At 27.7% G+C, this 14,222-nt stretch overlaps 1 protein-coding gene and 1 non-coding gene across 2 annotated transcripts; both read left to right on the forward strand.

The window, feature by feature from the left end:
• Positions 1-9,678: 9,678 nt before the first annotated feature.
• Positions 9,679-9,750, forward strand: Trnad-guc. Its single transcript has one exon. It is a non-coding gene; the product is annotated as a tRNA-Asp (tRNA).
• A 3,206-nt stretch (positions 9,751-12,956) lies between these two features.
• On the forward strand, positions 12,957-13,340 carry LOC111032727 (52 kDa repressor of the inhibitor of the protein kinase-like). Its single transcript, XM_022313165.1, has one exon. It carries the CDS (start codon positions 12,957-12,959, stop codon positions 13,338-13,340), a length of 384 nt encoding a protein of 127 aa, XP_022168857.1.
• Positions 13,341-14,222: the final 882 nt, after the last annotated feature.

The following is a 14,222-nucleotide window of genomic DNA, read 5'->3' on the forward strand; positions in this document are numbered from 1 at the left end:
CCTTAAGTAACGCACGCAGATAATTATTTACTCCAGTCTATTTTTAATATAATATAAATTATTTTTGTGCATTTTTCATACTCCATTAAGTAATGTTATCTTTAAGTGATTATTGTACAATCACACAAATATTATATTTTTTTTTTTTCATACAAATTTAAAATAAATTTTTACAGAAAATGTATATAATTCTTATCAAGCAAAAAAAATTATTTAACAAATAGTATTAAAACTTTAACAGAAATAAATTACCAAATTCGTCACTAAAGTTAAAATTATAACAGCTGTTGACGAAATATTTGTTCACTTTAATATAATCTAAATGTTATAAAATTATGCCTTCAGTAAAAATATTCTAATATATTATAATATACAGAGTGTAACCGGAAGACCTTACAAACTAAATAAATTATGTTAGAATCAATATTTTTAAATTTTTTATACATTAATTTCATTTACTGACAGGTATGGTATAAAAAAAATTTTTTTCCTCAATAATAAAAATAAAAAAAATTCAAAATAGCCTATTTGTAAATCAGGCTTTTAGAAAAATATTGATTGTAAAAACATTTATTTAAGGTTAATTTTTACTATTTATTGCAATCTCATTTTTTGTTAAATTAAGTTGATCCAGTCGTAAAAAAATTTTAATTCAAAACATACAACTTAAAAAAAATATGATGCTTACTTATTAAAATCTAAATATTTTTTTTTTAAATAGTTATTATTTTTGAATTTAACATGTTCCAAAAATGTTGGTATTTTTAAAAAATCATAAAAGTAGGAAAAAAATTTATTTTATTTGCCAAGTCTTCATGTTACACCATGGATACATATTAAAAAAAAAAATTGTAGCAATCCATATTAAAAAACCTAATAAAGATATTCTGCGACCACCTATAATAGATGAGAAAATATATACTATAAAATGGAACTTTATTTTTCTATTAAGACAATGGTACATGTATTTTTTTGTTGTAATTTATGTATTATTCTATTAACATATGTTATATGCGGTCCACTAAACAAGTGATAAAACATGGTAAACGGTAAAGAAATATCGGTTTGAACCCAATAGGTTTTAATGAAACATCCAGAGTATAGATACACCTCAAAAATTCAGTATTCGAAATTTTTTGCCAGTAATTGATATGTTTAATTTGAACTTTAAATTTAACACATTTTAATTTGTACTATATTATTTACTATAATAATTTATTATATAAAATTTAAAGTGTTAAACATAATTTCTTATAGTTAGTAGCAAATGTGTTCAAATATTTGGTCTGACATAATGTCATTAGCTGTATATGGTAATAGTATGATATTATAATAGTATAATATTATGGTAATAGTCTCCAAATAGAAATTTATTATTATTCGGTTGAGTTCTTTTTTGTTTTGACATTTAAAAAAATTGAATTTTTAAATAATTTGCTTAAAATATCATAGTCCTATTATGAATATGAACACAGAAGCTAAACTAATCTGGATAAGATACATCCAATAATATGTAATTTTTTCATAAAATTGTATTATTTTTAACTATAATTCTGAAAATGCTTGATCTTTTATCTCATATTTTGAAATGAATCAATGACACTACTAAAAATAATTTCATCCTTCATAATATAGCCGTTTAAGATTCTAGTATTGTGCTGAGTATATTTATAACTCCTTATAAATGTCTTAAAACAATTACTAAAATTATAAATTGACATTTTTTAATTTAAGATTATAATAAAATTATAATATAATCAAAATGATGCAAAATGCAAAATAAGAAAAAAATTAATAATAATGAATTCTTTAAAACAAAATAGTATTATTTAAACTAGATACTTGAAATTACAATGATATGGAACATGGAGGTGCTTAATCACCCCTTAGCACCCTGTAGTTGCGTCACTGAGAACCAACAATTTGATTTTCTTCAAAAATTAAAATAATTAAATGATAAAGAAACTAAAAGAGCAATTTTATTAAACCAAATCAACCAATATGAACATTTTGGAAACTTACTTAGTCAGTTTAGAAAAATTAACAACATTTTTAAAAATGAAACCAGCAAATTGAGTAATTTCTGCCAGGAATATTTGAAGCTTAAAACATAAATTGACAAAGCAATTGTATTTCACCTGGCACCACATACTTAAACACACCCCTAAATGTATGATATTTTTTGGCCTTTTTTTATCATATTATAATATATTGTAACAGTTAAAATTTTTCATTACATGAACATGAAATTTAAATATTTCAGTTCCAAACATGGATTCACTTGAAACAGAAACTATGTTTATGTACAAAATGAACCGATTGATGACAAATCATGCAACGGCCTTAGCTGAATTAGATAAAAATAAACAAAACAAATACAGTAAAGGCCCAAGATCCTGCTTCTGATAATGCTAGCATACCTAAATAAAATATAGTTAACTTTTACTTTTTAGTTTGACCTATTTAATGTTACCTATTTAGTATTAGTTGAAAGTAGCTTGTGTATTTTAGCACTTACAACTTATGCTAAATAGTTTTTAAACGCTTTCTCTTTTGTTATTAAAACTAAGTGTTTCTTTATTGTTAAACTATTTAATTATTTTGAAGTGTTTGATTGCAGTCTAGCACTATTATAATATATTATTTATATATACTATTATGCCCTGTTTTTTTAAAAATTGTTTCAAAAATCAATCAAGCATCTACCATATTATATTATTATGTGTCTATAATTGCTAAACATTAAGAAATTATTTAATCTTTAATGTATTATTATCATAGCAATAGTTCTTAAAAATTATATTTATGAAAGTAACTGATAAATTATACAATAATTATGATTAAATCAACTTTTGTGTTTATCAGAAAATAATTTGTAAGAATAATTTAAGGTATTTTTATATGAGTAAAATGTGGACTTCAAAATATATTATCTTATTTGTGTATGAATATTGTATGGTTAATCGGAAGTGTGTAGTGGGGTGAAAAGTCAACAAATTACTACTTTCCTATCCAACAAACTATTTTCAAAATATTTATACAATTATTATTATTGATATTTGCCATAATTTATTATTAACTAGAGACACAAGATACTGTCGACTTCAGTGTTTGAAGAGGCTATGTGATTATGCTTTACAATAATTACATACAGCACTTATACTCCTATTATCCATCTCACTTTTGGCAGTCACTTTTCCAAAATATATATTAATTATTTAAGATTATAATATGCGTGTATGCCATTTTCCAATGCAAGTGGTGAGCACTGAGCAGTCAGACTGCCTTTAGAAGAATATAAAACTTCTTTGTAATCATTATTGTGCATTGAGACTTTGAGAGTAACTGATTATATAAAATAAAAATTGAATAATCAGACTTAGAAAGCCTTAATAAATAAATACCTTATGAAGACTCTCTAATCAGACTTAATTAACAAGTTTTTATCAATAAAACTAATAAAAAGATTATTATTAACTTTTATATAGAGGATAAAATAAAAGATTTAGTGAAAATCAAACATGATAACAAATCAAACAATCAAACAAATAAATTATTGTCTTTCTTCGAACACAGTGATTTGTATTATTGTTATTATTATTATTATTATTATTATTTTTATTTTTTTAGGAGAATATTCTGTTACCCAGAGCATTAAGTATTGTATGTGACTTGTTTTCACTTTTCTATCATAGGTTGGGAATGTAAAAATTATTTATGAATAATAAAATGTAGGTAGTTAAAATGTAATCTTACATAATTCTTAAAATTTCTTAATACTTAAAAATGCATTTTTTATTAATAAAATGCCATCAATTCATCATTGATTTGATAATTATAGGTTGTGTATAAATTATAAAATAAAATGTTCAAACTTCTATAAAGTAAAAACCACCAAATTATTTTAATATTTTGAGAATTGAAGTCTAAAAACATTAAATGTAACTATCAATCACTAGAGTATTTTTAAGTATAATTTTCAAAATAATCTACTGAACTAATCACCAGTTATACAAAAAACTAGAAAATAACCAAAATGAATGATAAAAAGTTAGTTTAGTTTTATTAATCGGTTAATACCAGTAATTCAATATTTCAGTCACCTAATATTAATACATAATTATATTTGTTAATTGCAGCTGCACCCAGCAGCTTTATTATAAAATAAAAAATTTGAAGAAACAAATTTTTGTTACTTTAAATTATATAATGATTATGATTATTGACCAAAAAAAGCCTAGGGAGGGGCAACTACGCCTACGTGATACCTACGCACGCCCTTGACTGACTGAATGTTCGCAAATAGCTAAATTAAAAATGTTATGGTCGCAACTCACAGTCATAAAACTGTATGAATCACTGACCTAAAATATGATAGATAGGGACTTGACTATATTTGGACAATTGGACATTACCTTCGTACCACCACGTAGTGGAGCACTGAGAAAGGATTTTCCAAAATTCACGTTTCTTAGAAGTTCTGTCGTAAACATTTCGAGGTTCACGAATCTTTTTCGAGAAAAAAGCCATTTTTACAAACTCTTGCTAACATGAATAATATTAAGGGAGGACGGTGTGGAGGTAAAGACGCGAGGTGATATAATAAAAAGGGCAGTTACGTTAGTGTGTCCACACTCGGGCAAAATCAATATGAAAATAAAAACATGTAAAAAAAATATGTGTATTTTTTATGTGCTATGTACTTGATAAAAAAAATTTATATTTTAAGTTTCAACTATTAATTATTATAAGAATAAATGTTAATATATTTGTAATCACACCATTATTTTAAAACTGGTTTTCAAGGTTATGTGTATGTTTAGGACGAATTGATATGTCGTAAGCGATGTAGAACTATTCGTCTATTCCCTATTATATAAGTTAGTTCCTCGGTTTCCTTCAACCACGACGCAGTAAACCTGCAGTAGTAAGCTGATACTTACTAGCTGATATTTTTGCCTATTTATACTCATAGCAAAATTAATTATACAGTCCACAAAATATCAAAATCAATCAAATAAACTCCAAACAACAGACCATTTTTCTAGGAAATCAATGATGGCTAAAATATATATTATAGATCGCTGCTCGATAAATTTTTCCATCACTACGCCACCACATCAATCACAAATCATCCACCTCATTATTATAATCGGATCCATCGTGTAGCAAGGGTCTCCAAACTATTTTACTCAAGGGACGTATACAAATTAAAATCTCTTCGCGGTCCAAAACAAAAAATTTATATAATTAATCGCATTTACATTTGTATAGTTTTATGTTAGGTATGATAGGGTGTTTCATTAAGAACGCCGAATTTAATTTGCCCTGTATTTTCTGTATTTTCTGCAAGAGAAGAGAGAAAAAAAAAAGAAAACGGTCCGGTATCAGACTGTCGCCGTCGCTGAGACGGGCGGCGGAAAAAAAGTACAATTGTAACACTGATTATAATAATTATGAATTATGATTAAGGTGTAGCGAACAGTGGTGGTGTGGTGTGCAGATGATAGTGCGATGGATAGTAAACGCGGCGTATTTCATATACCTGACTATTCATTAAGCTATTAAAGAATAAAGCAGTATGTATATTTTGTTACGTTACAATCTTACTGATAGAAAATTGTTGGTTAAGATTCTAGCTGGTAATTTGAGAGGGTCAAAAGTTAAATATTTATGGATGGATAAAAATGTTAGGAGAACTAAAAAAAAAAATAAGAAAATTTAATTGGTATTTTTACACAAAATAAGTTGTAGCTCCGCTTGAAGCCTGATCTGAATAATATATGATTATAATATGATAGTCCCAGTAATATTGATATTTATGTATAAGTAATAGATTTATGAAGTATCTTTTTCAAGATAATCGAGTTTCTAGAATAGTACAAAAATATCCGGAAATTTAACAATTTCGACAAAATAAAATAAAAATAAAAAATGACTACAGTATTACACAACAGCGAACCCCTTTACATCAACACGCTGACCCCCGGGAGCAGTAGTGTAGTAAAGATATTGTTGCCCTGGGTTCACGTTTCTTTAATACTCTCCCCCCTTTGTTTTATAGTGACAATTTATTTTATTCATTAATAAACTTACATCACAGGTGTTAGATTTGCTGCTACTAAAAATCTTAAATTCTATAATGTCTAGGGTCCGTAAACCACCAAATGGGAACCACTGTAATATATACAACAATTGCATCACAGTAGCCGTGATTAAGTAGATTAACCTAAAATCGCTCACAAGGTTGAATAAATTACCATCACGTCGAAGAGTATTAGAGCAGCCTCAGACTATTATAGGATCACGGCCGCCGAAAAGCGTTTTCCTGATTTTTATTGAATTTCGGTGTTTTTTACACTAGCACTCATGTGGTAACTAAAAGTGTAAACATTATCTGTACATTTTCAAAAAAAATTTTTCCACAAAATAACATAACGACATGCAAATTTATGTCAATATTGTATGAATGAATTATGCATTTAAAGTTTAAACTCAAATATTTGTATATTAATGTGCCCATATAATATTTGAGGTACTTACTAGCTTATTATATCCCCGCCACCAAATTGTATTATCTTGCCGCCGCCAACAATCATAAATATATCTGAAAAAATATTCAAAATAATAATAACCAATAGTATATAAGTGATTAATAATAGAAATGATTATTATTATTAAATTATTTTTAAAAAAAGCGTAAATAATGATATGATATCAATTAAAAATATTTAGGCTTAGGTGAATCATAAATAATAGTAATTCTCCATAAACTTATTAGATTATTAACCTGCAGATGAATTTCTTATTGTGGATGGCGNGCTTATTATATCCCCGCCACCAAATTGTATTATCTTGCCGCCGCCAACAATCATAAATATATCTGAAAAAATATTCAAAATAATAATAACCAATAGTATATAAGTGATTAATAATAGAAATGATTATTATTATTAAATTATTTTTAAAAAAAGCGTAAATAATGATATGATATCAATTATAAATATTTTTTATATCAACCTGTATAAAAAAAACCTAAAAGGCTATAGCCACCCCCTCCCCCCCACCATATAAATTACTCTATATCGCGTTACGCCTATATGTGGTCATAGATTGTTGGTTGTTATAGGAGCGACTACACCATACATCTGTGTGATGAACGATGAACTCTAAAAATTAAAATTATATTAAATTATATTAAATTATAATTAATGTATATTAAACTTTTATAATTAAATTTTTTTTTTTTTTTGATAACCCATTCATTCCATTTTTTCAACTTTTTTATAGTATCGACTTTCTTTACACTGAGAATAAATCAAACAATAAGTTTGGTTGATTTCATCACTGAATAATTTAATGGTTTCTTTTTTTTACATTTTTATAAAATAATGACATACAATTTTATTACTATAGGTACTGTATGAAATATGAATACATAATTAATTGAAAATAGGATTTTTTTAAATTATGCCTATATATTATTTTCAATAACTTTGAATGTATTTAAGAAAGACGTACTTATGAGAGATGCTGAGATGATTTTGAGATAGGTACATCTAAGAGAAAAAAAGATTTTGTCAAAAATTGGTATTGAGTAAAAATTACCATTATTCCTTCATTTTTTCTCCTGCGCTTTCAAAAACTACTGAGAAATTTTGAACTCCTGAATGCACTAACTATCAGAAAAGATCCTGAAGTCCAAAATTGAAGAATTGTTATAACCCCAAATGGTGATGAAAGCAAAAAAAAACACATTTTAAAGACAATACATTCATCGCTTAGAATCTAAAAGTACATAGATACAATACAACCATTGATTATACAATAAAACGTATGATCAATTGTACAATATACATAACTACACATTAAACGCTACATAGTACATACAAAATTATAAAACTACATATTTTGTTTTATTTTTATTCATTAAAAAAATGTAATGTTTCATGATAATTCATGTTATCTTTAACAAAAAAATATGTTTTCTCTATTTTTTTTTATTTTTTTTACTATGCGGTGGATGTTTAGGTAATTTTGACCAAAATTAATAGCAAGTTAGGCCGAGTAAAAATATAAAAACCTGGTGACTTGGATACGAACGTTTTTAAAACATTTAGAACGGTTCATTATTATAATTATTTCTATTATATAATTATATCGTAAGTGATTTTATTTAAGTAGCTGAAAAATGTATATTAGTCTTGACTGTATATTACAGTGCCAATAACATTTTAAAACCTATGGGTTCATTATTAATTACCTATGAATTTTGTATGTGACTTTTTGCAGTATATAAATTAATTTACCTATAAACATATATTCACACTTATACTCCCAAATAGTATTTTTTTGTGGAATGAACACTCGCCCAATCGTTATATAATTATTTACCCAAACAGACCACATTTTGGGTGATTCAAGGGCGATAATTTAATTTGGGCGATAAAAGTACTGCGCCCCTAAACTTGGACGTACATTAAGGGCCCGAGGCTAGAGTTTAGGCCCGGCCTAAATACGACTCTGCATGCAGGAAACTTTTGGCGTCACACATAAATAAATAAATATTAATTAAATTTGAAGCTACCGTGTGGCTATCGAGTGAAAACCATATCTCGTGTGGTGCCACAGAGACTTTTCTGTGGCGACACGTAAAGTGGTCCGTGTGAAACGGGCCTTAGTCGAGCCCCCGTAACTGAGGGGACGGACGGTATGTACCTACATGGGATATCAGGTTTTGCGACAAAAGTCAGCAGAAATAGGGAAAATGAGTCTGGACGCAATTTCCCGCCACCGCTGTATTGTGTGATGATGACCTTAAAGATTTACTTTTTTATTTTTTTATTTATTTAAAAAAATACTAGTTTTACAATTTTCTTTACGTTTTTAAAATTAATTTAGTAAAAATAATTTGTACATTTCTGGTTTTGTTGTATAATGATTAGTGTATGTTAGTTGATATAGTGCACTAAGTCTAAAATAGCTTCCAAATTAAAAAAAAAATACCGTAAAAAATGTAAAAGTTTTGAAGATATACCTACATTATTTATAGATCTTACAGACGAAACGTGCAGGTTGTAGTTCGGCGTCCACGCGTGACGGCTCTGATCAAGGTATAGTATGTACATATTACTGTAAATGTATATTAAGTTGGATTTTGTTTGAAAAATAGTTAAATCACCCTTAACTAAAAAAATAAAAGAGGAAGATTCCCTTACAATGTTGTTTTTTCTTCATAACTTATACTTTTCGGGTAGTATGTGACACATTGTATGTTTGTAGAGGTACAAAGAAAAAATTCTTTAGGAAAATGGAATTAATTCGACAAGGGTTAAAACAAAATATATTATTCTCACCACCTATTTTATACATTTATATTTAATATCGCTCAATTCGTTTTAAACCAATTGTAAAAATAGTTATTTATTACTTTACGTCTGTATCGACAAACTACATATAAAACTTAAGTAATACTACAGGTACTTACTACCAACCTATATTATTTTTAGAATGACTGAAATTTAACTTTATAATACATACGATACACAAACTTTAATTTGAACCAAAATTAAACTGTATGTATTAACTAGAGATGGTCTATATAAAATTTAATTAAAGCACAGATAAGGAATTTTTGAATGATTTTATAAACTAAAATTATTTTCCTCTTAAGTAACATCCTCGGTAGTATAGTGGTAAGTATCCCCGCCTGTCACGCGGGAGACCGGGGTTCGATTCCCCGCCGGGGAGGACAATTTTTTTGTAAAATTTTAATCGTTTCGTTTTTTAATTTTTTTTCATCATTAAACAAATATCTATGTATTACATTATCAATTTTATACAAAATAAAAAGTAGCTGTAAAGTATAGTTGTCATCTATCGAATGACGAGGTATACGCGTTGAGTAATATCTCGGTAAAAAAACATTTCTGAGCGGAGACCTAGCTGTCTGCCTATATAGTGACTATATTTATAAATTATAATATGTAAAGCTTTTCTATACCATCGTGGCCGTCGACAGTTCACCATAAGAGAAACTCGTCAATTTAATGGTCCAATAATTTCCTAATAAATTATGTTTAAGGGTTCATTAGCATTCATAGATTACTATAGATTAATTAAATGTTTAATGATTGTTTATGCAACCAACAAAATAAAGTTATAGCTGACAGACCATCTCCACATATAATCATTTTACATATGCAATAATATATCATTTAACATATTATTCATTTTATCATTCATGATTGTTATTCACAGCTAGTATCATAACAATTTTCAATGACTATTGGTACGGTATTATCGTACCTATTGTATAATAGTACTTAGGTAACATTCTTTAGGTATTAAGCTATGTATCCATATAGGGAGGTACAATGAATTTATAACCTGCATAATTTATTGCACAAATACATGTAATGATCGGGGCATTTAAGTTGGTTACCAAGTAAGTATACTAGCCGCAAATTACAGCCTACATGTACTACACAATAGTTGGGTCATGAATTATTTTAGGTACTACACTAGTTGTATCCCGGATATTGAAGGTGCTACATTAATTAGGTCCAGGATTTTTTCAGGTTCTATACTAGTTGGGTCCCCAATTATATTAGTTATTTTACTAGTCAGATTCCCAATATTTTTTGACCAGTGTAACTAACATTTTCCTTTCCATTTTAAAGACTTACGAATCTATTTAAAACTGTGGTTAAAAATGTTTTTTACAGTTTCTTTTTAAGTTTCTTTACTATTAAAATATAAATTATTAAAATTCTACTAATTATTATGCTGTAACATAAATATAGGTACAATAGAAAGAATTAAGGTCGTTTACACCAAAAGTGATTTTTTTCAACAATATTTTATTTTTATTTTTATTGGGTATGTAATATTATGTGTTTGTTCTTATATATACTTAAATTGTTTAAATGTTTAATATTCTTTCTTATTATTGTACCAATATGTATATATATTAAATCATAATTTGTAAAATTCTTATAATTAATATTTATAACGGAAAATAAAACAAAAAAATATTAACTGTAAAAAACATTTAATCATACCACTATTATAAATAATTAAATATTCATATATTTTAGACAGCACGATTTAAAAACTCAATTTTTATAGAAATTGTATGTAACCCCCTCCAACGTAAAATTATGGTAACAATTTGTAGCAATGTACTTACCTACTAGTAGCCATAGGATGAAAGACTATGTTCAACATCAACGCTGGTTTATAAATTATAGGTGCGTAATATTTCAAATTGAATAAAATAATTGATTAAGCTAAAACAGGTTAAGCCACTATAAGACGTAACTACGTAACACTTAACCACAATAAGATACTAGGGTGGATATCTGCAGGAAGGAAATAGGGAGCATATGCCCCCTCCCCCGTTCAAAAAAAGGTATCAAATTTTCTATTTGTAATTAATTTTGACTAAATTTTTTTGCACCCAAGTCATCAAGAGAGAGTTACTATATTTACTATGAACATTTCATTATTTTTCCGTTGACAATCATCTGCTTTTATTTTATTGAAATAGTGATTAAGGCATACACAGTGCAATATTTTACCTACAACCGGTTATTCATTTCGTTTTTAACCCCAATAATGAATCAATAATACACACATAAATATATTATATAATAATATTACCTACTATATTCTAAAAGAAAAGCTAATTACTGATTACTGCTGCAATTTTTACGATTACACCAGTCACCAAGTCATCTATTATTTAATTAATATGCCGTACTCAGTGCCGTACTCAGTGCCGTAGCCAGGGGGGACTAAGAGGACTACAGCCCCCCCTCCATTGACTGTGTTTATCTTAGCCATTATAGCCATATATTATAAATTGTAATAGTAAATTGTATAGAAATATTGTCGATTAAATATATTATAAGTAATCCTTATCAGAACTCAAATCGCTTAAATCTAGAGCTGTGATTGTTTTCATTGAAATTTTTCAAGTTCTTTCCAATTTTTCAATTTTTATTTCTACCGGAATTTCGTACACGGCGTAACTAAATTATTTTTAACATTACATTAATAATGTAGGCATTACACAATTCATGTGTAAAGATCGAGTAAAGAATGAATTAATTCTAAATTCTAGATTTTTTTTTAAATTTATGACACCTATATTATTAAGTAATACCTAAAATATATTAAACAGTTAACATTTTAATTTTATAAGTAATTCGGCAAGTGTATTGTGAATGAATGAATAATTAACAAATGGCCTATATAATTTAAAAAAATAAATAGTTACAAAACCCATATAAAAACAAAATGTTGATGACAATTTACTGCTCTACTTAAATCTATAATCTTTATCATAGGCGGTACGACACGGGGGCCAGAGTAGGCGACTGCCCCTCCTGCGGACCCAGGCTCGGGTCCAGAGCAAAGATCTGGGGGGGGCACAATTTTTTGTCTTTGTAAAATTACAATATTGGAAACACTGTCCACCATTAACTAAGATATAGTACTATCTTAGTTTAAACTAGGAATTAGGGCCCGTTTAGGTAGGTTACTCGCCGATCGAAGTTCGATACCCGCATACGGGTTTATTTTTTTGTATTTTTTCCAATTATTAGTAATGTTTCAAAGGTATGTTGTACAGAGGTTTCAATAAAACGTTCTAACTATGTTTACAATGAAACACAAATATAACTCTTTATAACAAACACTATATTGCAGTTGCAGGTATGTTAGAAATCAACAGATCTATAATGTTGATGATTAGGTTGCAAACACCGGACATTAGCAGTATCAGGGACATCACATAAACGCAAATTCAACATGCAAATTGATGTTGCATATGTTATATGGAAACATACCTTGTATGTTTATAGTACACATTATTGCACAGTGGGTNATTTTTAATAAAATCATTACAACAAATTATTCCAAGTAAATGTATACATTCCACTAGTGAAGAAATGAATGACTGTGTACAGTTTTATTCCCGGATATTGACAGAACCTACTGTTTTCAAAGCTGAATTTTCAATATGGAAATCAAAGTGGCTTAAAGAAGAGTCACGCCCTAATACAGCGATTGAAGGGCTTGACAATTGTAACATACTTTTGTTTCCAAACATATGGAAACTATTACAAGTCTTAGCCACTATACCTATGTCAACAGCGACACCAGAAAGAACATTTTCTTCTTTAAAAAGATTGAAAACGTATCTTAGGAACTCGACTGGTGAAACTCGTCTCAACGGATTAGCGTTAATGTCAATACACAGGGAAATAAATGTTGATCCAGAAGAGGTGCTAAATCGGTTTGCAAAACAGTCGAGGAGAATGATGATACTTTGAAAAATTCTGGTTTGTACTTTGTTGTAAATTTAATAAAAAAAATGTTGTTAAATACAGTATAAATAAAAATAAAAACTTATGTATTTACTATTTAGAATAATGAGGTTTATTTATTCTTGTATTATTGGTACCTTAAGCAATGACATGGTTATATTAAATTAAAATTCATAAAAATGATGGTGTAGTTTTATATTATAATGAAACCCCCCCCAAAAATGAATCTTGTATACGGCCATGTCGTATACCGTATACGCCACGCAAAGTAAAGTATAACAATACTTTGCTACCCTACACGGGTTTTTTCGTCCTAAACGTCTCTGCACGCATTGTTGAAATTAAGTACAAAAGACAAGAAGTATAATTTAAAAGAAAAACAAGTAACACTTCATTAAAGATTGAAATAAACTGAAATATAATTTAATCGATCTTACCAACAAAACAAACAATAAATTAAAAATTAAAGGACCAATCATTAGCCATATGGCACCTCACGTAAATCTCAACAGGGCCGCTCCCGTCGTTGCCTCCACCTTAAGTAGTAATTTAGTTTTAATTTACTCAGCATTTGTTCACTACTACTTCGTATGGAATAATAATGTGTGGGTAAAATGATATCTTTTAGAGTCATTCTTATATTTAACACTGTAATAATAATATTATATTAAATCATTTTAATTTTCAAGATTGCCTACAAATTAATTTATTATGATTATATATTTATACTTATAAGCTATAATTATTTAATAAATTCTTCGTAGAAAGCTCAATTTTCTTCCTTCAAATTTCTTTTCCGCAGATATACCGTTATGACACTGTAGTGTTGGTAAAATTGAATCCTTAATTTTTTGAGTTGTAATCACTTTATGAGAACTTTTGCAGGTG

The sequence above is a fragment of the Myzus persicae genome, unplaced genomic scaffold (assembly GCF_001856785.1).
Source record: "Myzus persicae strain clone G006 unplaced genomic scaffold, MPER_G0061.0, whole genome shotgun sequence".
NCBI classification, from domain to species: Eukaryota; Metazoa; Arthropoda; class Insecta; order Hemiptera; family Aphididae; genus Myzus; species Myzus persicae.

What these genes read in the sequence shown, in the direction of transcription:
- LOC111032727 (XM_022313165.1), top strand. Translation starts at nt 12,957, where the DNA reads ATGAATGACTGTGTACAGTTTTATTCCCGGATATTGACAGAACCTACT.